The sequence below is a fragment of the Ctenopharyngodon idella genome, chromosome 16 (genome assembly GCF_019924925.1).
Source record: "Ctenopharyngodon idella isolate HZGC_01 chromosome 16, HZGC01, whole genome shotgun sequence".
In the NCBI taxonomy this organism is placed as follows: Eukaryota; Metazoa; Chordata; class Actinopteri; order Cypriniformes; family Xenocyprididae; genus Ctenopharyngodon; species Ctenopharyngodon idella.
Window position 1 is genome coordinate 34,237,881 of NC_067235.1, and position 26,307 is coordinate 34,264,187.

General features: G+C 35.4%; 1 protein-coding gene and 1 long non-coding RNA gene across 2 annotated transcripts; one reads left to right on the forward strand and one right to left on the reverse strand.

The window, feature by feature from the left end:
- Window positions 1-1,605: 1,605 nt before the first annotated feature.
- Window positions 1,606-22,247, reverse strand: septin7b (septin 7b). The gene is given in 13 exon segments (XM_051864924.1): window positions 1,606-2,397; window positions 3,915-4,048; window positions 6,295-6,430; window positions 9,918-10,043; window positions 10,289-10,340; window positions 10,823-10,919; window positions 13,180-13,272; window positions 13,598-13,715; window positions 16,991-17,125; window positions 17,250-17,313; window positions 17,316-17,349; window positions 17,765-17,871; window positions 22,146-22,247. Coding segments are annotated over 13 exon segments (1,146 nt in total). The 5' UTR covers window positions 22,156-22,247; the 3' UTR covers window positions 1,606-2,357.
- Window positions 7,149-9,030, forward strand: LOC127496934 (uncharacterized). Its single transcript, XR_007925399.1, has 2 exons — window positions 7,149-7,700; window positions 8,294-9,030. It is a non-coding gene; the product is annotated as an uncharacterized LOC127496934 (long non-coding RNA).
- Window positions 22,248-26,307: the final 4,060 nt, after the last annotated feature.

Genomic DNA, 26,307 nt, shown 5'->3' on the forward strand with positions numbered 1-26,307 from the left:
GCCAGTGTGCCAATATGGCGCTGACATCTTGAGTCAGTGAGCGCGAAGTGGAGCCGCGATATCAAAGCCCCGCCCACACTCACGCAGAATCGGTTAATAAAGCAGAACAACTCATTATGTCGGTATGAAATAACTAGTTCTGTAGAAATTAAAGTTAAAGCTTCAATCTCCTCCGGAAGATCCAGAAAAGTACGTTGGTGCTTCAGTGACTACTTCCCTCAGAGAAGCTGTCAATCTCAGCTGTCATGACCTCAAAACCCGCGTTTTTATAGCATCAAATAAACGTATTTAAGTAACGAACACTTTAACTAACATCAGCGTGATAAAAACGGCCTAAAATGACAGAAACCATCTTTGGAGAAAAATATATTTTACGTGTATTTGACAGTTTAGTTTGTCTCAGGTCTCAGGGATGACGTGTTTTTGTAGGCCAACCCGGAAGTTAGCGGCGCACGGGTTCCCTCGATCGAAAGCCAATGCATTTTTCCCATAGACTTTTGGAAAATCGCAAAAAATAAGCTCTGTGTTTAACAAAGGGTTATAACACGTTTTGTCTATCAAGATAATCTTTAGAAATTAACACAACATTTGTACATTTTGAAGCTGAAATAAAGTCGTCAGATATAAAAAGCTAACAGTGGGCTATAAACGGACTACAGCACACCATGGTCGCCAAGCTTCCTCAAACTTTATTTAAAAAACAACTTTATTTAAAAACATGCTCGCTGATTATGATCTGTGCTGTGTATGAATACTTATCCACTTTTTCATGAGAAATGCTGTCCAAATGTCCTGTTTGTCATGATGACGTCTAAAGTCCCCGCCAAAGGAAGTAGTCCCTTTTAGCAACTTGTTAGCAACCGCCGTTTTTAAAGACACAATAAAGGTTTAAAAAAAAAATAAATAAAAAAATCACAAGCGAGTTATAACTGGTGTGTTTTATGTCATAGATCAAAACGTTAAAATATTTAGTGGATTTGTTAATCAAATTTCAGGCAATTTAGCAAAAACACATTCAAAAAACCCATAGACTTCGGGGAGATGGAACCAGAAGTCCTAAAATGCTAACTCGCTTCTGGGTTTTGCCTACAAAAACACGTCATCCCTGAGGTACTCTATTACATTTCATGGAGAGGGCGGGGTTTATGACCTATACTGCATCCAGCCACCTGGGGGCGATCGAGATGCTTTGGCTTCAATTTTCAGAACTTGTGAGGCACGTTTTTTTTTTTTTTTTTTTTTAAACCTTTTTCTTTTATTATTTGTTTTAAAATTAAACTTGTGAGGCACGCTTGGACGAGACACACATGGGCGAGTGACATGTATGCAATTTCCCGTGAAAATCATACACAATATAAACATATTAAACTTACAATAGGAAGGAGTATGTATGTATGTATATTGACATTTAAATTTTGAACAAAAACAAAGTGTACCTTGACTAAAGTATTAAATTAATTTAATCTTCGAGTGAGCTTATGAGACACAGTAGAACAAAAGCGTAACAATCACCCAAATTTAATATTATGATCATTGGTTCTTGTACAAAAAGATTGTATGTATTTGCAGCAGATTTGTAAGATAACTCTAGATGACCTCAACCTGTATCATCACAAGTTTATTAAGAGACTGTACAATACAAATGAAAAATAAAATTAAAAATACATAGATGGAGAACATAAGAAAAACAAGTTTTGGACTGGTTCTGTCCTATAACAGCTGGAAATACTGTACAGCAGACAAACATGCTGAAACCAGTCGACCGTTCAAGAGTAATAAAGACCGTCCATGTATTAAGACACCAGTCTGCGGAGTACTCTAATAAACATACAAAAAAATATTACGTTAGCTGTCTTGGTGTACGTATACATATTTATATATAATATATAAAAAAATAACTGAAATAACATTAATGAAGTTATAGGAGGTGGTCAAAGGATATTGACGAGACAGACACTATATTTTGAAACACTTCTGCAGTAAGAGAAAAACTAAATCATAAGCCAAAAGGAGCAAATAATACGTTTGCCCATCCCCTCCGGACGCCATTTGTGCATTTACAATTGTTTAATTTGGCCACGTTATATGGGTTTCTTCAGGTTTACATGTTTTCAAGGGGGGAAAATAGAGCACAGTCATATTCTGTTATGGAGGTTCGTGTTATTTGGTTGATGAGTATCGCTAAATTTGGAATATAACAGCAGACATCAGCTGGTAAGTGAATTTGTTTTAGATCGGTAAGGGTTTGGCTTGACGTTCATGAAGGTCCACGAACAGCTCCGAGTCTGAAGGCGACGCGGGTGTCGGGTCGGGGAGGATTGGCCAATGAGAACAACCTGATCATCATCGAAATCATCTTAAAAGATCTTCCCTTTCTTCTTGTTCTTTTCCAAAGTCCTGTGAGGGAAAAAAAACAGAATGATGATTTCAAAAACACTTTCAGTGGCGGATTTTGTCATTAATTTCTTTTTAGATCATCATTCACAGTGCTTCATGGGAGTGGGCGGGGATTAAGAGCTCTTTTTTTTGCTTATCATGACTCTGATTGGTGGGATTTTCCATAGAGCATTATGGGTAATGTAGTTTTTCACCACAAATTCCCGTTAAAGGGTTTGTTCACCCAAAAATGAAATTTCTGTCATTAATTACTCACCCTTGCACACAAAAATTATTCTCGTTGCTTCATAACATTAAGGTTGAACCACTGCAGTCACATCGACTGTTTTAACGATGTTTTTACTACTTTTCTGGACCTTGAATGTGGTAATTTCATTGCTTTCTATTGAAGATAAAAAAAACCCTCTCGGATTTCATCAAAAATATCTTAATTTGTGTTCAGAAGATGAACGAAGGTCTTACGGGTGTGGAACGACATGAGGGTGAGTAATTAATGACAGAAATTATATTTTTGGGTGAACTAACCCTTTAAACAATTATTTTAAAAATAAGTTGAAATAATGCAGGTTGACGGCTTGTCATGTTACCATGTTTTACCATGTTATTACTACATTTACCCCCTTTTTAATTAAAAAAAAATAATTAAGAATTCTTTGAAATATAAAATTTTACAATGACTACAGCAAAAACCAGGGTGATGCAAGAAAATATATATATTTTTATTAATACTTATGAGAAATTTTATTTGAATATATTACTATATTAAATTTATAAGAACATATAATATGAGAATTACCATGAAGTCCATTGACTTTAATTAAATTCCTTTGAACTTATAGCTCATGACTGCTCAAAACAATCTAAATTTATGAAACCTACATATTCCTTTTCTAACAAAACAATATCAGTATTACTCTGAAATGTTTTCAAACTAAATATATTAATTTTACTTGTGTATGAAAAAAGATGATAAACAGGCTGAATCTGGTGTTCATGCTGCAGTGGTTCATCAGTAGGGGGCAGCAGAGCGAAATGGGCACTTATTTTTCAAACTCTCTTTTTCAAATTTAGACTATTTTTGGTTTATTTTAATTTCAGAATTATCATGTGTTTGCATGTGTGAGCATGTTTGTAAACAAAAAATGTGTGTGAGTGTAATAAAGAGGATAAATGTATTTTACAGAAGTCATTTGAGACGAATCTTACTAATAGATGTATATAAAAAAAAAAAAAAAAAAAAAAGTATAATTTGAAGTATAAAACCACAGTTCACTTTCAGGCCAAAACGGACCAGAACGCAAAAGGTGTAACAATTTAGTTTAAATGGTTATATCTCTTACATTTTTTATTTTAAAAATATCTGAAAAACAAATGATGTGTATTTTGACAAAAAAAAAAAATCCATAGTTTTTAGTACAAAAATGAAACTCTGGACATGTGTTATGTACCTCCTCTGGGTCAAAACAGACCCGAATGCAACAGAAAGAAGATGTAAAAGCAGTGTTGTGATCACATACATTTTCTGCTGCTCCAGGATTCTCTGCTGGGTCTCCCAGGTCGATCTCTCCTCCTCAAACTGACGCCGTCTCTCCTCCAGCTCCTTATGCTGAGCCTCCAGGTTCTTCTTCATCTGCTCATGACGCCGCTGCAGCTGCACACATCACACAGACACACACCAAATCAAATCAAACACAGAATTACACTGAAGTGTAAGAGTTCTGAAAGCATTTCGAACTCGAGTGTGAAACAGCGTTATTTTAGTATCATTAGGAAACTACTTTTATTTAAATTTTATTTTGTTATTATTATATTAGTTTTTACTGTTTTAATTTTAAAGTTTCAATAAATGATTTTTTTTATTTTTTTATTTAAAATGTCTAGTTTTTATTAATTTTTAATTCAGTTTTAGTTATTTTAGTACATCAATTTAAACTAAATAAATGAAAATGAGAATTGCTGAAATAAGTTTGTTTTTTATCATTTATTTTAAAGGGTTAGTTCACCAAAAAATGTAATTTCTGTCATGTCGTTCCACACCTGTATGTCCATCAAATTCATCTTCAGAACAAAATTTAAAGGGGTGGTTCATTGCGATTTCACTTTTTTAACTTTAGTTAGTGTGTAATGTTGCTGCGTGAGCATAAACAACATCTGCAAAGTTACAGCGCTGAAAGGTCAATGCAAACAGAGATATTGTCTTTTAAAGTTATGGCAGTTTAATGCCTACAATTACGACCGGTTTGGACTACAACGAGCTTCTTCCCGGGTTGGTGACATTATAAACCCTGCAATTAACATAAACCCTGCCCCCGGGAACACGCAAAAAAGTAGGCGAGGCCATGTCGCGTGCATACAAGTCTTCCTCCTAGAGACGCTGGACTTCGTGAACAATGTTTAAAATTTATGTTTAATTCTGTTCCTGACAATTATAATGCTAATTTAGCTGTCTGTGCTGCACATTTTACAGAAGACAGCTTCCAGAATCTACACAAGTTCAATGCTGGATTTACACAAAGGCTTTTACTGAAAGATGAAGCAGTTCCCACTTCAGCAATTCACTTCTGCTTGACCCTCTTACTGCTATCTGGGTCTGATTCGGGCTCAAATTGATATGGCAATATAGACGCCATTATTTACATTTCCACTGAAAGCAAGCAACTATTACCCGTAATGGTAAGGGGCGTGGCGTTTCCGGACAACATGAATCGTGACAACATATTCCGGACAGCGAATCACAATACACAGGGCCAGCTAACCAATCTGAGCCCATTGCGTATTTCTGAGGGAGGGGCTTCATAGAACCAGGAACTCAACAGAGTGTTTTTAGGAGAAGGGAAACAGCGGTGTAGAATAAAGGTAAAATATATGAGAAATACGGTATCAAAAGAAGAATTAAGCCATGTTAAACTGCGCCCCATAAACACAATCAAGCCTAGAAAAAAAACAGTGAACCACCCCTTTAAGATATTTTTGATGAAATCCAAGAGGTTTTTTTTTATCCTCAATAGAAAGCAATAAAATTACCACATTCAAGGTCCGGGAAAGTAGTAAAAACATCGTTAAAACAGTCATGTGACTGCAGTGGTTCAACCTTAATGCTATGAAGAGATGAAAATACTTTGTGCGCAAAAACAAAACAAAAATAATGACTCTATTCAACAAATTCATCTCTCCCCGGTCAGTCTGTTATGCTTTTTACGTTCAGCGCTTCCAGGTTCTACGTCAGAACGCAGTCTCAGTATTGGCCGACGCTGATCACGTGATCAGCGCGACGCATGCGTGTGATGCTGACGCAGGAGCCGGCCAATAACGAGTCGCCATTCTGACACAAAACACGGGGAGCGCTCAACTGCGTACGAGTCTGACGGGAGAGAAGATATTGTTGAATAAAGTCATTATTTTTGTTTTGTTTTTGCGCACAAAAAGTATTCTCGTCTCTTCATAACATTAAGGTTGAACCACTGCAGTCACATGACTGTTTTAACGATGTTTTTACTACTTTCCCGGACCTTGAATGTGGTAATTTCATTACTTTCTACTGAGGATACTTTCTACTCTTGGATTTCATCAAAAATATCTTAATTTGTGTTCTGAAGATGAATGAACGGGTGTGGAATGACAGAATATTTTTATTTCTGGGTAAATTAACCCTTTAAAAAAATTTTTTTTTTAAGTTTTAGTAGCTTAAATGACTTAAACATGACTTTTTACTGTTTTACTAGCATTTTGAATGTACAATGGCAATGTGGATCAAACTATGGTTCCTTCTAAAATAGTCTAAAATAAAGTAAAACAAAATAAAAGTTTATATTATACTACAAAAATATAATATACTGAAAAATATAGGAGCATAATTCTTTCAGCTTTATCATCCAATCGATGTATTAGTGTTAGTACCTCCGCCTCTGAATCTTTCAGCTTCTGGATCTTCTCCTTGACTTTCATCTCAAAGACCTGCTCCATCTCCATCTCCATCTTCTTCATCTTGGTCACATGCTCCCTTCTCTCCTCCTCCATCTGGGCGAGGGGACTCCTAGGATTGACACATGCAATTAACAATCACGTCCCACAGACAGTTCCCTCAGAGCGATGCATCGCTGTGCATCTTCAGAAGACAAGAAGAGACGGAAAGGTGAACCAACAAAGCCCTCGATGCCCTGTGCGAGACACCCGTGACCAACCGCTCCTGCAAAACATCTCTGCGCTTCAGTCTTGCCCAGGCAGACAGACAAACAAACAAACAAATATCCTGGTTTAACTGTTAATGGCCAAAGCGTTAGTGAGCGCTGCAGGAAAGCTGCGAAGAGGAACATATGCCAGATGGAAAAAATGAACAGGAATCTTTAGATTCGATTTTGAACTCTCTAAATGATTCATCGATGATGCATCTCAATTTCTGCCACTCAAAACAATCAATAGATCTTATTCATGATAAGATATGAGCAGAATGAATCTCTTGTGCGCGTTTTTTGTGAATCAAAGTGCGAGAAAGAATTGTGATGCATCAGTGAATCAATGAGACCAGAGTCCTGGAGCACATTTCACATCAGGAACATAAGGAAGGGCTTGTCTTCCGCTGATCTAATCAATACAACAGGGTCAACAAGGTCGATTACTCCCCGGAAAAATTGGTGGAAAAGGAGGGATGATGACAGACACTGTTCCCAGAGGAAGAGAGGATCCATACTACACAGGGATTTGGAAAAATGTAAATGACCACTTACATGCCTTCAACCGTGTCACCTCTAAAAAACAAAAACACACACACACTTAGCATGCTGCAGATCATACACTAAAGAGCAAAACAATGTGTGAACAGAAGCAGATAAGACAAAAACGCTAGTCTGGATTATAACACTTTTAATGTGGTTTCCTGCAAGGCGATATTTCAGGTTAGAGGTGACGGACTCGTTGGAAGCTGCACGGCGTGATCTGTGAGCGTGTGTTCATGCATATTCGTGCTTGTGTTAAGAGTTTGGCTTCTTAAATTAGGGGTTAGCGGCCAGAGCAAACTGTGAAGCGAGCTCTTATTATAAACCAAGACAAAAGTTATTTTTTTCAAGCTATTTAACCCCTTAACTGTCACCATCTTGGTGCTCTTTTTACTTAGCGCACATATTTTAGTCATCATCATAATTTGATGGCAATTTTAGAGTAAAACAAAATGATAAAATACACATGTTACATAAAATAAAAATGTTTAGTATAGTACAATTGATTTACAGTAAATAAACTTCCATAACTTTTTCAGACTTATTTTTTTGTGCTTTTTTAGTAATATTTTAGTAATCATAATAATTTAGGTATAATTCAAAAGCTTACAAACTCAAAATTCATCCTGTGAAAACCGTTTTGAAATTCGATGTTGCATTACCATGAAAAACACTGCAAATTCTTTTAGTGAGCTCCTCCCCTAGTGGGCGGTGTCAGGTTTCGTATTACAAATTTTATTTTAACTACTTTATATTTAAAACTTTTTCTAATCTTGACAAAACATGTCTGAAGGTCTCAATGTTCCATATTTGGTGATTGTTTTGTGATATTTGGATAGAATTTTATAAATTTGTTACCAGGAGAGTGCATCAATTTTTTTTTAATGGAATGTGGGTGACACCCGGTGGATATTTTTAGTACAGCGCCTAAACAAAATTTCATGGGAACTTTAATTTTTGTGATATCAACTTCAAATTTGGAACTCAGCTTGTTTAGACATATGGCTTTGATTTGATGGCAACTTTAGAGTAAAACAAAATTTGATAAAATACACGTTACATAAAATAAAAATGTTTAGTATAGTACAATTGATTTACAGTAAATATAACTTCCATAGCTTTTTCAGACTTTATTTTTTGATGTGCTTTTTTTTAGTAATATTTTAGTAATCATAATAATTTAGGTATCATTCGAAAGCTTACGAACTAAAAATTCATCCTGTGAAAACTATTTTGAAATTGGACGTTGCGTTACCATGAAAAACACTGTAAATTCTTTAGCGAGCTCCTCCCCTAGTGGGCGGTGTCAGGTTTCGTATTACAAATTTTATTTGAACTACTTTATATTTAAAACTTTTTCTAATCTTCACAAAACATGTCGTCGGAAAGTCTCAAGGTTCCATATTTGGTGATTGTTTTGTGATATTTGAATAGAGATTTATAAATTTGTAACATGAGAGCGCGTCAAAATGTTTTTAAATGGAATGTGGGTGACACCCGGTGGATATTTTTGGTACAGCGCCTAAACAAAATTTCATTGGAACTTTAATTTTTGTGTTATCAACTTATTTAGAAATATGGCTTTGATTTGATAGCAATTAAAAAAAAAAAAAAAAAAAAAAATGATAGAATATATATTATATAAAAAATGTTTAGTATAAACATTTTATTTACAGTAAATATAAACTTCCATAACTTTTTCAGACTTTTATTTTTATTTATATAATCTGCTGAGTGTCTTCTTTAAAACGAGACCAACTTTATGTCTATATTCCATAGTATTCTTGAATTACATCCATTTAGGTTTGGATAGTGCATTTTCATGTCTATGCTCAAAACAGTTAAGGGGTTAAGCGATCTGGAAATTAAAAGTCAACATGGAATCAAAACAGACCTCATTTACTTCGTCAATTTTTTTTTTTTTTAATTATATATTAAATTACATATTATATAACATATTTGAGTATTCATTATATTTTTCAATCACACTTTTTAACTGCCTCTTCTCATGAACCAATCACTCTAATGGACAAAATAAAGCCCTGCCCTACATTTTCCCCTCAATGAATATCCTGTTTAACTTGTAAACTGCATTTCATGTTGATTTAAAAAACAGAAGTGGGCCGGCCACAAATGTAAGTATGGTGGTTTAAAGTGTGCTCATCATTTTACCAAAGAACAGGAAATGATGCAACATAAAATTTAACAATGCCGTTTGACAACTGAGCATTACTTAAATAAACTGATCTTAAACCTCAAAAAAAAAAAAAAAAAACTTTTTTTTAAATCTACTTCAAAGTGTATTTATGTAATAATTATGGAATTATGTATATTCTAATCATTGAATTAAATGGCATATAAAGTTTATTTTGTAACAAAATAATCAATAATATCAGAACAACAAATGTTCTGTTTAATGCTTAATTATAAACAAGTCCAAAATACACCGGGACTCTTATTTTGAAATGTATTTACTGCTTTTAGCTGCTCATTCACACATATGAGGGAGCTGCTCTGAAACGGCAAGTCTGTAGAACGAGCAACAGCGCTGTGTTTTAACTTTAAACATGCTCATGTTTATTTAATTAAATCATCGTCAATGGTTGAGCATGTTCTAAGTGTCTGAAATGGATTAGTATGGAACGTAACCACACATATAATGGATGCAATCTGTCGCTTTACGTTATTCCAAGCATTTCTGCTCACACTTATAAACATCTTGAATCTGCATGTTGAAGTGCATGTTCTTGGATCAAACAGATAGAGAATTGCTTAATATTAGTGATATAATGTTCCTAAACAACTTACTTGGTGAGCTGGCCTTTGGTTTTGTTGTTGTCGATTCCGTTACAGGTGACGGCCGCAAGCTTCCTGCTTCTGTAGTTCTCATAATGGACGTTATTCGTCACGTCCTTGAGGTCCTGCATGTGGGTTCTGACACAAAACACCTCATACTTACAATCAGTTCCATTTTTATACAAAGAAGCCACAAAGTATAAAGACAGTACAGCCATAATTACAGTATGCAAGTCATTATATTAGATACATAAAACATCAAACCAAATGACCATTTATGGGCACTGAAAATGGCAAGAGAACACTTCCTAAGCAATGCATTTCACTTTCACTCTCCAAAAGCTATTGCTGTTGTGTTTCCACAAAACATTGGATGTTTTTACCTGATGAGCATATTCCTTAAGAGTGTGAAATCACAGTGGTCTCCATTCTCAACTGAGGAGAAAGAAAAGAGAATGAGGTTTTAAACATATTAAGATATTATTCAAATGCCATTTATAGTTGTTGCTGGACAAATATTGACCTCAAAAACAGCAATTTCTAGCTTATGGAATTAGAGCATCAGCTAAAACTGCTCACCAAGACTTCATTTATTTGATTAAAAATACACTAAAATCAGAAATATTGTGAAAAATTATTATAATTTAAAACAGCTGTTTTCTATGTGAATATATAGTAAAGTGTAATTTATTTCTGTGATCAAAGCTGGATTTTCAGCATCATTATTCCAGTCTTCAGTGTCACATGATCCTTCAGAAATCATTCTGATATGATTTGCTGTTTAATTAAATATTCTCAAATGAACTGATTCTTCACAAAAAGTAAATTACCATCCATAGTTTTTTAATGTTACCTTCTCAACGAAACGATCGCACATTTGAGATTAAAACTGTAACTCTAAAAATTGTGACATCTACCTTCTGCCACTCCCCACGGGTACTGCCTTCCTCTAACCTTCTTGCCGTTCGCCTCGATGATAGTGTTGCTTCCGACCACAGCCAGGGGCAACCGATCCTTGAGAGAGAGAGAGAGAGAGAGAGAGAGAGAGAGAGACTCATGGATGGCTGTGTACAAGGAATCCGTCTGCTAAAGCAACATGCAAAGCTTGGCAGTCGTTTAATGTGCAGTAGCCACCTGTGAACCGCATGTACCGCCCACCGCCAGATTCAGACTCATTAGAGGAGAGACTTCATTCTCCTATATGAACAGCATTTAAAGGGGACACATCACAGAAAACTGAATATTTCGTACTTTTTCTTTTGAAATAAGTGCGTTTGATATAAAGTACAACACAAGGCTCCTCCTTCAGAACATTTAATGAAACTAAAGACATAAAACAACTTGTTTAGAAACTGTCTTGTTCATGATATCACAACCTTGAGCTCATTAACCAGGGCTTGACGCTGACTTTTCCCCCCAAGGAGCACATGTGCTCTTAATTTTCTTATAAGTGCTGTCAAAATTAGTGTGTTAACGCATGTGATTAATTTTTTTTTCAGTTTAACGTGTTAATATTTAACGCAGCATCCGTTTTTTCCATCATAATTTGGCTAGCGTTACATAATGATCACGCTCTTATTCACGCAAATGCTTTTAAACCATTCAAGCGCCACAGGACAAACGAGAACGAGCCGTCTGTGAATGCCGTGTCATGTGACACACACACGACTTGTGCGCACAGAAAGACACGCGCCAGTATGGAGTTCCCTTTCACGCTTGAACAAACAATAACACGCATTATTATGCCAAAATGCCCGTTTTGTGGAGTATCCTCATAAGAGCAGTCCTAAATGAGTTAAATAACGTCTTAAATTAACTTATAGAGTTGAAAATGAGATGCACGTCAGATCCGCGTCATGTTCGGCAGCGGCAGCTCTTAAAGTGACAGCAGCCTAATAAACCAGTTGCTGTGATGACTGTCATTAATGTTCAAAGAACAAAGATAACAGAAAACTGTAGCCTTAATAAGGATTAATCTATATTCAATTTATAATTTATGCTGTAAAGTGTTTGATAACTTTATTCAATTTCTGTATATTTCCTACCTGTTAGACAGGTAAATATGACATTATTATAATGGGTTTGTGTGGAGATTGTTTTAAGTGCACTTAAATTAAGACTTTTTTTATAAAGTCTAATAAATGTTGAAATTAATTGTTTTAGTTATACTGTAATGTTTAAGGTCTATAATTAATGTTTTAAAAAATCAATTTCATAGAGACATCAGTACAGTATTAGTATCAGTGATACTGACCTTCATTCATAAAAAGATGCCATTAAACAAATATTTAAAATATTCTGTCTTTAAGTTGTTTCTATTCATTTGGAGAGTAACTGTGAAATTATTTCAATACAAAAATATAAAAAAAAACGGCAATTTTTTTTAATTGTGATTTATAGTGATTAATTACAGAACAAATGTGCGATTAATTTTTTTTTTTTTTTTAATCGATTGACAGGACATATATATATATATATATATATATATATATATATAAATAATTCTCAAAGGGATAAAGAGATATTTACAAGTAAAATTATTTCATTTATTTGAATACAAAAACGACATGATTTTTAAATAATTTTGCATCAATTTATATTTGTATTTTTTTTTTAAATGATGTATATTCTAATTATATATATATATATATATTCTGATGTATATCCAATTAAATGCCAGATAAAGTTTATTTTGTAACAATAATAACCAAAAAAAAAAAAATCTGCTTAATGCAAGACTTAATTATAAACAAGTCCAAAATACACTGGGACTCTTATTTTGAAATGTCTTTACTGCTTCTACCTGCTCATTCACACATATGAGGGAGCACTCTTACAACCATCTAAAACATATTACAATACAAACACCATAAACATTGTCATAATTCATCAACAGTGGATCATTAATAATATATTAGCATAAACGCACAGTATTTATTGATTGTGAACTGCTCTGAAACTGAGCCTGTAGACTTTGAATGTGCAGCACTCATATTTATTTGATAAAATCATCACCTATAAATCACATTAAGCTGTAACGTGTAATATATATGATTTATATATAAGTCACAAGTCATTATATAAATGGATATTATACCGTTTAAAATATTTAAGACTTCATGACCTGAAAAAAACTAAATTTAAGACTTTCAAAAGTACTTTTTATGTATTTTTACAGTTCACACACATCTATTTTTAGTCGCAAATGCTGTCAAGTCCTGATAACGTTGTCAAAAAACAATAAAAAAATGTTACACAAATGTGGAACTCTTACTTTGATTTTCTTCACGATCTTGTTTTCTTCCTCATCATCCGTCTCTGGAAACTCGTAGATTTTGATCTTGTGCTCCAGAATTTCTCGCATAATCTAGAAAAACATAAAAACGTCACACAAACCCCATGTGATTCCGTCGGGCCAGCACACAACCTCCAGAGGATCGCCAAGAACGATTGTTTAGGGTTGAGGAACATCCTCTGTTTATTTATTTGTGCATGTGCTCAAATCTTTTCATCTGATCTTTCCTGTCTGGGCGGTAATGCCGCGCTCCTGCTCCTGGTTCCTGCAGAGATAATACTCTGACAGATGGTGAAATGCTCAAGACACACATGGTGCCGGAGGCTTGAACTCCTGCCGTCTCTTCTTGCCTTCTTAATCAGGAGTTTAAACAGACATGACTTAGAGGCCGACTGACCTGTTTCTTGAACTGTTGGCACTCTTCGGGGGTCAGGGTATCTGCTTTGGCAATTAGCGGGATGATGTTGACCTTCTCATGCAACCGTTTCATAAACTCGATGTCCAAAGGTTTCAGTCTGGTGGAAAAATACACAACACAACACCATGATAAAGATGCAATGATTACATGGTTCTCTCAGTCACTGTAATGGATAACGCAAGAATCACTGAAACTACAGTAGTGGGCAAACATCTTCATTCAGTCAAATATTATAATATTAAAGCTTTGACAAGTACATTCAAATCTGCGTTCTGATCCAGAGAGAGCAGCTATCATGTATAATAATTCAGATTATCACAGAGATAAAAAAGTTTATAGTTCGGATATAAACACTGATGTCTATGATTGTGATCAAAATAGAGTAAATCACCTTTTGAAAGTAGCTTGACACGTCAAATAAAGATTTGTTACACCAGTAGGTGGCGACAAGTGACTTGCATTTGTAGTTGAATCATTCATTCAAAAGATTCGTTCAAAAACGCTGATTCATCCAGTAATGAAACAAGAGATTTACGAGATTATAAATTCTAAACTAATTAATTACATAATGTGCTGATTAATTAATCGCACATCAAATTTGGCTGAGAAATTACCCCCAAAAGATCATTTAAAGTCATTGCACCGTGTCCTAATCACAGTTTGTCTATTCACACCAGCTATGAGACGCAATACAGTCAATCAAAAATCACAGCCAATCAGAAGAGCACGTGGGCGGAGTCTCTCTGCAAGCTCTTGGCACTCGCAATGAAATTGATAAGTACATAGCCTAATCAAATTCATGAATATTACACCATTTTAACATCATTAAAAATACATATTGTGAACAGACAAGTGTATTCTATGACAAAGATTGTTTCAGTAACTTGTTTCAGTAACGTTTTTGTTTCCTTTTATTTATTTCGAAGATCTGAGATGAATTGTCCATTGTTGCTTTCAGTACGGCTATAAAAAACAATGATATTCAAACTCACATTAGACGCTTTTAACCTTAAATAAAGCACATAAACAGTACCTGAGATTATCATCTCCATACTTTGTGTTGTTGTTCCAGCCGCGACGTCGCAGAAAAATAGAAACCGTTTCTAAAATAGAATCGTTGCGCGTCGCCGTCGCGGCTAGTTAGGACAAAAACTCTGATTAACATGGAAAAGATACATTATCGCGTGTTGCGGTGTCGCGTCTGGTTATGACACGGTGTTATTGTGTTAAATTAGAAAGGCATCAAATAATGGGAATGCAGAATTGGAATCGATATCGTTAAAATTCAAATAAGCATATTTTTAAATAGACTGCAGCAATTAACATTTTGTCAGAACCTCTAGTAAATTACATGTTATTTTGTTTAGATGTCTATTCAGAATCATGGGAGAATCGTGATCTCCATTTTAAATAAAACATGTCAAATTGTGCTAACATAAAATGTTAGTGGCCGTGTGTTATAGAAAAGTCCTTTCTGTGCTGGTTTAGAAAGAAATAAACAGAAAATCACAACATATGTTGGACGTGATCTTTATGTTATGAAGAGGAGCGACTTTTCCACTAAATTGAAAGACTTTCCTGCCATCGAGGAGAATGTGAAGCTTCAGGTCTATTCTGGTTTGTTTATATCGCGCTACATTTCAGCTAGTGAAGTTAGGGCAGTATTTTTGATTTTTTGTCGTGATTGTGAAAAATGTCGCCATTGTAGGTCATTTATGCTGAATCGAGAATTGCAACAGGAGCTCACATCATCGTTCAAAGAAAAAACTGGACGGTGTAATACAATTGTCGCCTTTTATACGTGTAAAAACACACTAAGGGAAGCAGGTTGAGGAGGTGATGGGAAGACGACGTATAGCAAATGTAATGTCACTGATTAAACCCACTCCCTATCACTCAATAAAATAATCACAAGTGTTGTATTTTGTTTTGGTGTAATAACATTAACGTTACATCTGCGAGTATTACTCTCACCCGGCTTGTGAATGAGTATAACTTGCACACAGCCACTTCAAAACTGTTCAGCTTCTATGGGTTTGATTTTGGCTGTCATATGTCATTTGTTGAAATAAATAAAAAAATTAAAAAAATACAGTGTGTCGGTGTCTGTCATAGACTGTAAAAAAGGGTGACTGTCCACTGAATGTGACTCCTCTGTGGTCATATGGGAAAGTGAATATTTACAAAGACAACATTAAAACTACAGTTACATTTAACGTTACACCCTTCCAACAAAGAAATGAATTGACTGTCAGCTTGTTAAACATTTATTTATTCTGACATTTTCTACCATATGATGGCTGAAGCAGCAGCGCGTGACACTGTTACTCATAGTAACCAGATCAACATTGTGAACGAAATTCTACAAAACTGAAGTGAAAACACCAAATTATCATTCAGTGGGATAAAAAAAGCTTCTTTTCCCTGCAAACGATACCATGAAGAATGTGGATATTTAACCAAGTCAAAAACAAAAGGTAAGTAGGTATCCATATTCATTTCAGTCTCAAAACGCTATAAAAGGCGACAACTTTTAAAAAGTTAAAAAACTATATAAGTTATAAAAAAACGGTATAAGTTATGTAAACGATATAAACACCTTCTGGGTTCTCGATTTTATCGATTTGAGCAACCATAAACGACGCAAAACATACGAATTTTGATTTTTTGATAGGATTCCTATATAGAAAAATCACTCCCTGCCCTCCGGACTCATTCGCGCTGCTGCAGTGACGTCATGTGCAAACAACCGATTAAGCTATTTACTTCCTACCACGCTTCAGTTCTGATAATCATCAGGATTGTGTGGACACAAGACTGAATAGAGCCACACGTTCCTGTGTCTTCACTGCAACTGCGCACAGATCAGCTATTGTCTGAGAACAGCTGCTTACAGTAACAGTCATTCTCATGCTTTCACTGACTAAGAGGAAAATTACAGCGACCTCAGCTCCAGTTTGTAAATGAAATCCATTATAAGAGCTCTTAGAGGGAAAAAAAACCTGACAAACATAAGAGGAAAAAACTGCTAAATTGAAGTATGCCACACACAAAGAGGAGGATTAAAAAAAAATTCTCAGATTTGCATACAAATACACTAATATAGTTTTGTTGTATGCAAACCTGAGAATCCCAAACATGCTCAATCACAACACACTTGCCCAGCCGACCAATCAGAGCACATTATGCTTTTCAGAAGGAGGGGCTTCATAGTGACAGGAACTAAACAGAGCGTTACTGACAGACTGGGAAGAGAGGAGCTGCAACAATGGAGAATATGTGTTTTTGAACACTCAAGCATGAAAATATTGTAAATGGGCATAATAGATCTTCTTTAAGAATAGTAAGGAGCAAGAGAGCAGAAAGACTCACCCATGACCTGAGGGAGCGATGAAGTACAGGCAGCAGTGCACTCTGCTGTCCGGCATCTGCCGTCTGTTCACGCGGGACTCGGCGTTCAGATAATCCTCAAACTTACTGTCGATGTGATCAATGACCGGCTGCCAGCTGGAGCATAACACACGGGAGAGTCAGGTCACGCTTTCGGTTCACATACACATCCAATTACATCAAGCAACCTGATATTAAACCATGATAATTATATCTGGCACTCTACCAAAATCCTTCTCACCAGTTGCTGTTGTCCACAGCGTCTCCAAATCCAGGAGTGTCCACTATCGTGAGAAGAAGCTGACGCCCCCCTCCTTCATCAACACTTTAGATTGCTCCACCTGTGGTTAACAGACCAGCTGAATGACCATTTCTACAACATATGCTCGAGTAAACATGGCTGGTGTAAACGCTAGTCTGCATGGTCACTTTTGGTGTCTTATACACACGCTTTATGTAGCACTGGGTATTAGTGGCGTGTGATGCAAAAACAATTATCATAAAAATGAAATGTAGTGTGAAGCTTTGGACTCAGTCACTGTAAAAGCTACAAGTACAAACTTGCAGGACATAGCATAGCTATTAGTGAAGTATTACTTAAGTATGCTGGAGAAGCCAGAAGTATAGTGGCATAGGAAGTTCTGATCCCATCAAGGCCTTCTAAAAACCTTTATAAAGCAATTTTCCTGGTGCACGACTTATACGAAACAAGCAGCATCTATTCACATTTAGGAAACAGAACTTCACGCTTTATACCTGAACTGTTTTCTTGATTCTGTGCGAAGGCCCGGGGTATTCTCCAGAGTACAGATCCGTCAGGAACAGAGAGTTTATCAGCGTGGACTTTCCCAACCCTGACTCTCCTGAAAAAAGGAAAGAAAACACAGAAACGAAGTTAAAATGAGACCCGAATTCAGCACAACATCCTATAAAAAAAAACAGATTTACTGAGGGAAATACCAGTGCTTTCAACAGAGTTTTAGATGAGCTTAGGTTTTATATACGCTACCATTTAAAAGTTTGGGGTCAGTATGATTTTTTTTTTTATTTGAAAGTAACATTTATAATGTTACAAAAGATTTCTCTTTCGAACGTTCAATTCATCAAAGAATCCTGAAAAATAAAATGTATCATGGTTTTCACAAAAATATGAAACTGTTTTTAACATTGATAATAATCAGAAATGTTACTTGAGCAGCAAATCGGCATATTAGAATGATTTCTGAAGGATCATGTGACACTGAAGACTGGAGTAATGATGCTGAAAATTCAGCTTTGACCACAGGAATAAATTACACTTTACTATATAGTCACACAGAAAACAGTTATTTTAATTAGTAATTATATTTCACAATTTTTACTGTATTTTTTTTAAATCAAATAAATGCAGCCCTGGTGAGCAGAAGAGACTTGTTTCAAAAACATCTTACCGATGCTTACCAAACTTTTGAACGGTTTTAATTTCTTTGGACTCCATTTTAACGGTTAAATTAAATTTTAGTAATCAAAAAGAATGTCTAATTAATTGAAATCATGAAACTTATACAATTTAACAACAAATTACTAAAAGTTTAACAAAAATTAAATTTTTTAGGGTCCTATGAACTACGACCTATGAATTTTTTTTTTTTTTTTTTTCCCCTCTCAAATTCCATTTTATTTTTACCAAATTCTGTGTTTTGTGTTTTAAGTTTTCTGGACTTCATTTTAATGGTTTAATTTAATTTTAATAATCAAAAAGAATGTCTAATCAACTGAATTCATAAAAACAACAACATTTATTAATTAAAAAAAAAAAAAAAAATTCTAAATGTGAAGGCATAATTAATTTAATTTATCTTTTAATCATATGAAATTAAACTTTTTTGCCAAACAAAGTGCTGCACAACAGAGCTTTACTGTTAAAATTAAAACATGGAAGAAAAACTGTGATTATTCCTTAAAAAAATGTGTTAGTATTTTTATTACACTGAGACGCAGGTAAATTCTACTGTACACTGTCACTATTTCTTCACAATGTTACAAAAGATTTCTCTTTCGAACATTTAATTCATCAAAGAATCCTGAAAAATAAAACGTATCATAGTTTCCACAAAAATATGAAACTGTTTTCAACATTGATAATAATCAGAAATGTTACTTGAGCAGCAAATCATCATATTAGAATGATTTCTGAAGGATCATGTGACACTGAAGACTGGAGTAATGATGCTGAAAATTCATCTTTGATCACAGGAATAAATTACACTTTACTATATAGTCACACAGAAAACAGCTGTTTTAAATAGTAATAATATTTCACAATTTTTACTCTATTTTTGATTACATAAATGCAGCCTTGGTGAGCAGGAGAGACTTGTTTCAAAAGCATCTTACAGATTAAAAAAACCTCACCGAACCCAAACTTTTGAACGGTACTGTATAAAATCAGACTAGACAACATAACTGGCTAATAATCATATCCACTTAGTTAACAGTTGGGTATAACAGCAATAGATGGGTAAAATAAAATTTTATAACAACATTATGTTGGTTCTCTAGGGTCCTGGTATTAAGATGTGTTTTGGTCGATCAGATCACAAGTGAATGACACTAAATACAGGTGTAAACGAGGTCTAAAACATTTTGAGCTTGTCCACTTTCAACCACTTCCAGAGGTAGTCGACACATAACACAAAACAGGGGGAAAAGCAGCACTTAATAATCTCAAATGGCCATTTAATGGCAGATTTATGTGTTCCACTATAATTAATTTAAAGTCTTAACATGTGACAGTCATGGCATGAGACATAAAAATAATAGTGCAGATGGAATGCAAGGACATGCCCCGTGTGAACTGCCCCTAAACGTATTACGTCAATGCTGGAGGGAACAGCTTTTTTTTGCATCCAATTGGAATGACTGTCTAAGAACCACATGGAAGAAGAGTGGAATTAACCTCACAAGCAGCTTCTTTAGTAAATCCGTTAATGGCCAAGATGTGACTGAGGGCAGCTTCATTCTGTCTAAATATCACCGCTAATTTAGAGCTGCATAATTAATCGCTAAAAGATTGTGATCTCGACTCAAATACCCACTAAATGACAGTGATTCGGCAATGTCTATTAAAGTACGATCTCAGTGAACATTCAGATCTGCGTTCTGACCCAGAGAGAGCAGTTATCATGTTATTTCTGTCTTATAATCATTCAAATTATCACCGGGATAAAAGTTTATAGTTCAGATATAAACACTTATGTCTATGGTAGAGATCAAAATAGAGCCGCAAATCACCTTTTGAAAGTAATTTGATGCGTCAAATAAAATTCGTATCAGTTACATCGTTACACCAGTAGGTGGCGACAAGTGACTTGACTTAAATGCCACTGAATCATTCAAGAGATTTGTATGGAACTTGTTTCCGCCACTAAATAAAAAAATTAAAAGGGTAATTTTTATCTCAAAATTCTGACTTTTTTCTCAGAATTTGTGAGATTTAAACTCCCAATTGCGAGTTATAAAGTCAGAATTGCGTGTTATAACATCAGAATTGAGAGATAAAGTCGCAATTCTGCCTTTTTTCCCCTCACAATTTTGAGTTATCACGCAATTCTGACTTTATATCTCACAATTCTGACTTTTTTTCCTCAGAATTGCGTTATATAAACTCGCAATTGCGACTTATAGGGTCAGAAAAGCAAGATATAAACTCACATTTCTGACTTTTTTCTCACAACTGTGAGTTATAAAGTCAGAATTGTTAGATATGAACTCGCAATTCTGAGAAGAAACGCCAGTATTTTTTCCCCTCACAATTGCACATTATGACACACAATTTTGAGTTTTTATCTCACAATTCTGACTTTATAACTCACAATTGTGAGAAAAAAAAGTCAGAATTGTGAGATAAAAAGGCAGAAACAAGCTTCCATAGATTTGCTCGAAAACATCCAATGACGAAACAAGTGAAGTCTTTATGAGTGAGTCATTGAATCATTCACTCAACCAATTAAATGAGTAAATATTTAAATAGACTAAAGCAATGAACCTTTTGTCAGAACCTCTAGTAAATTTTATTATTTAGTTTTTGTTTATTTTTCTTCAGAATCGTGAGAGATATAAAGAGATATATCAATAAATCATGAGACATAGAGAGAGATCGTGATTCCCATTTTTCCAGAATTGCGCATCTCTACGCTAATTGTTTTCGAAAAGTCAAACATGACTGACTCGATATGATGATGATGCTTCATTATTACGTATTTAGCATTAAAGTGTGAACGCAGAGCACAAGCAGCGGGACTAAACCAGAGTGAACGGATGAGCGCTGGATGAAGGCTAGAACTAATCGAGCGCAGCATTCATCTGCACGCTCTCACGCAGTGAGGTCAGCACACTAACTAGAGTAAATTGCTTCTGGCAGTGCGAGTGGCTGGCACAATTGCAGACTTGGCCGTTTTCCATACCCTAAACACTAATGCAAGAACAACTGGGTAAAGTCCACCTGCACAGCCAATTTGTATTGCAGAACAGCAACAGAGAGCACTCTAAAACCTCATTATTGACAGAAAGTCAGTTAAATATTGGGATATTATGGGATGAAAAAGACACTTATAAAAATATTTTCAGCTATGAAGACCACAAATAATGCCTTTCACTTGTGAAAATAACTCAAGCACGCGCAACCACAAGTCCTCGGGTCAGAGTCATAAATGCAGAGGACGTCGTCTACAAAAACCACAGCTCGCACGCAAAGCCAAAGCAAACAGACCAATTCTAGTAAAAACAGGACAGACCCCGTATCACTTGCTTAATTGTAAAAGAATCAATTTCAAAGCTAAGCTTTCTTAAAATGTCAGCCATTTAAGGTGCTCTTCACTGCAAAGTCCTTGCATTTTTCAAGATGAACAGGATGTGAAATCACTGCCATTCAACCCCAGCTTCCTGTGTGGTTATCCAAACAGCATTTAGACCAAATGTCAAGAATGTAGTCTCAAACTGGCAAATGTTCAAAACTAGACAGGAAGCTTCTCAAGTGGTCATTACGACTGTGGCGCACACTGAATCCATCACATGCAATGTGTCGCTAACTTCATTACACGTCAAGTGTAGTTTTGTAGTTGCAAGCTGCATATAAAGTAGATCAATGTTTCCTTACCCACAACCATCAGAGTGAACTCAAAGCCCCGCTTCACTGACTTTCTGTACACTTGGTTGGGGAGGCTTGCAAAGCCCACGTATCCCTCCAGATTCTTCTGCTGCTGAAAACAGACAAACACGTTTGATCAGGGAGACTTGCTGGGAAAAGCTCCGCCGTAAATAATACAATCTTCACTCTTGAATAAGCCAAGAGAAGGCGTTTACAGTGCTGGTCATACTTACTGCTGTGTATTTGAATCCCACAAGTGCATGTTATTAGTTGAAGATGTTTTGCACGTCCATAAGTCCAGCATTTTCGGATAAGAAGGGAGAGAAAAAAAGAGAGAAATTTATGACATGCACACAGTCATAACTATATAAATGCCCCAAAATTGAATGCCAAATGCCTAAAATTGGCTTTGGCAAGTAAACAGAAACAGAGATTAGCTGGTAACTTTAATAGGAACGGAAACAAGGACAGTGGTTTTCAAAGTGGGGTCCGTGGAAGAGTTTAGAGAAAAACAGTGTAAAGATGTACAGCTAAATAAGATTAAGGGTGACATATAAAAAAAATCTGACTTTTTCTGTATTTAAGTGCTATAATCAGGTCCCCGATGCATCTACCAACTCAGAAAACGTGAAAAGGACAACCCAGTGACTTTGTTTTGGCAAGCCTTTCTCTGAAAGCATGTGAAAAAATGAGCCGCTCAGATTTCGCTCCCCTTGTGACGTAGGAAGGGGATCTTATTATAATATTACCGCCCCTTAATCTGCACTTTCCACCCACGGAGCCACCAATTTTGTTTTTGCAAGTGAAAACGGTGTACCAGTTCTAACGGCATGGCAAAAGTTGGAGCAAAGCATGCTAACTGTTCTGTCGTTGGCTGCACAGACGAACACTATTTTGAGTCATTGTTAACTTGCATAGCCTGCAAGTTGACCCTGGCAAGCTCGATTGCTAAAGGAGCGTTTCTGTCTGAGCGATATTTTGGAAAAAATATTAGACCATTCACAGCATTTGATAGCAATCATAAACGTTAGTGTCCATGTCCGACTCCGGTTTGATCAATGTAAGGCTGAACACCGTTACTGACAATCCTCATTTTGGCTGCGTGAGATTCTCCAGCTTTGTTGTTGTTGAGCGACCGAAGCGCGAGCCGTTAAAGCTCCACCCTCTTCTGGAAAGAAGAGCTTATTTGCATTTAAAGGGACACACACAAAAACGGCGTGTTTTTGCTCACACCCAAATGGGGCAAATTTAACAAGCTATAATAAATGATCTGTGGGGTATTTTGAGCTGAAACTTCACAGACACATTCTGGAGACACCAGAGACTGATATTACATCTTGTGAAAGGGGCATTATAGGTCCACTTTAACTAAATTAAATTTGACTAAAATAAAAAAGTATTTAAATACATTTAAGAGTGTTTCTATTCCAAATTATGAATTCTACTTGTGAGCAAAATTGGAATATGGCATAAAACATTTTCAAATAAAGCAGCGTTTCCATCCCATGTGTTCAAAAGAACAAAATCGTCACTTCTTAGGAAATTAGTGCAAAATATCAGTACTAAAAATGTAAGTTGCTGCAATCGAGCTCTTTTTTCCTCCATCATAAATGAGTTGGTCTCAGAGCGGCAGATGAAACACAATAAACGCTGTCATGTGATCTTGCATTAGGATGCTGGTGTTTGGGAACACAACCAATCATGTGAGACGCTGCTGGAGGGATTTAAACCAAATCATTCTGATGACAGACTTTGACTCAGAACCACAAAACCAACATTTGAGATGCTGCAAGGCGATTGGTCTGCTGGTTAGTCCAGTTATCCAATCACAGCAAAGTCACATGAGTTTATTGAGAGATTTATTCAGTAAATGTTTTTCCATCGTAGTTTATGCGCATGTCTTCTTATCGGATAAAAAAACGTATCCACCTCAATTGAGTGCATATAAGTTTTTTTATGTGCATTTTCATAATTTATGTGCATCTTGCCGTTTCCATCCAGCGTTATCCCAAAATGCGCATAAAAAAACTCATATATGTAATCAATAATCAATTGCATTTACATTTCTCATGATCCTAGGAACCTTTCCATCTAAAGACTTATACTTACATGCTTGAAATATGTTTGTGCCTGCATATGAATTATATTATTTATAAAATCTAGACATGGCTACTTCAAAGAAGCTCAAATAGCTTTGATTTGAGAGCAAAATGTAGGCTGAATTCTCTTTCATTTTGTTACAATTACTAGAAAGTCAAATAAGAGCATTATTTCGTTAAGACGGCTTTAAAACGTGCGACCGTACTGTCGGTTAAATGTCACAGCATCATTCATTCTGCATGATAACTTGAATTCTTTTAGCAATAAATCTCGTGATCGCCCTTTACAGTATTGCTTTAATTAGTCTCTGAAGTACCCGAGGCACTCAAACATGCAATAAGAAGCCAACACTAAAGTCACACATTTCAAACTAAACCATACAAACCTAGTGTCAGACTAGGTGAAGCACTGAGTTATTTAAAACAGATCTGTGTACAGGATGTGAGAGCCTGACCGCAGTCTGAATGACATGCAGCATCTGGTTTGATGTGAAGGAGTTAACTGAGGAAAATGACATTTAATAGCAGAGTTTGTCTGCTTTTATTCACCAAATCACTAACAAATTGCTGGGGGAATAAATAAACAAACATTCTTTGAGCTTTTGCAGAGCTTTATCTGTCCCTCAATCACTACATCAGCAGGTATGGAAGTCATTTGGAGTGATAAATATGACCCATTTAATGGAAACAGCTTTTAAATTAGATTATTATGGAATAATAATGCAAAACAACATTGAATTTTCAGTTTTCAAACCTGTTCGCAGGTCTTTTTTCTGTCTAGTATCCACCTAAACAACATCTCTGCACGACATGCTTACATTAAACTCCAAAAAACCGTCTATTTAATAAGTAACGTTAAATTTAACGCAGAAATTAAACAGCTGCGTTAATTCAGTAGTTGTGTGATTAGCTGCTAACCTACATTAGCTTGCTTATGTTCTAAAAAATAAGTATTTCCGCATATGATGTGCGTGTGATATTTAAGAATGATGAAAAACTTAGGAAACTTGATGTATTTGGTTAATTTTGATTAAATCATAACGAACGTAACCCGTTTTTCGCTCTTGAATGACTCGCGAGAGGAAAAAAAAACTGACAGGAAATGCCTCGCGCGCTATCACTAACCTAAATTACAGTAAAAGCACTCGCGCAAGTCGCGAACGTCGATTTAAACCACCGAAACACATCCGATGCTATTAGTAAACGTTACCGATGCTCAAACGGCGGTGTTTTGGTAGATGGTATATCGTTAAAGTGAGCGGAACTTACCCATGATGTTGATGTTCAAATGCCGCTTTAGAAACCGATCGTTCTTTGGCAGCCCTACATTCCCCTTGTTACCACTTCCGCAAAACTCTGCTACGCCAACGGCGTAGAGACCGTTCATATGAATGGAGAATGATTACACAAAGTACGTACCTCAACTTTGGTGAATAGCCAGGCAAATCAATAAATCTCGCGATATTAAGTGCGCACGCACACCTCCCAGAGGCAGATCAGACAGAGAGAGAGAGAGAGAGAGAGAGAGAGAGAGAGAGAGAGAGAGAGAGAGAGAGAGAGAGAGATTTAGGAAAAATAAAATAATATTTTTTTCCCTTATGACCTACATACTTGTACTACAAGCATTCAATCATTAAATATTTATTATAATTTATTATATTTTGTTATTTGTAGTATAATAATATGAAAGTACTTTTTACTATTTGGTATTTTAAAGGTTATCATACTTTTAGTTATTTTTTTTGTATTATATCACATGTAAATAATATAAAAAGATAGACTAGACTAAATGTCTTTTAAACGTCACCAAAACAATGTCAGTTAGTCTTTATAGCGAAGTGTTACAGAAGTTCACAAAAGTAAAAAAGACTATCAATAAAATTATGTGGCTTGTTTTACTGATAGAATAAAGTAATTATACATGCATTTATTATATCATTATTTATTAAGACATGTAAATTCGATGCTTTGCGTAACTGTATTTAGCTTTAAATGGAGAGAATTTAAAATTCGGACTTAAATGATGAGTCTATAAAATAAATAAAATCTCCTATAAAATCTCGTATAAAAAT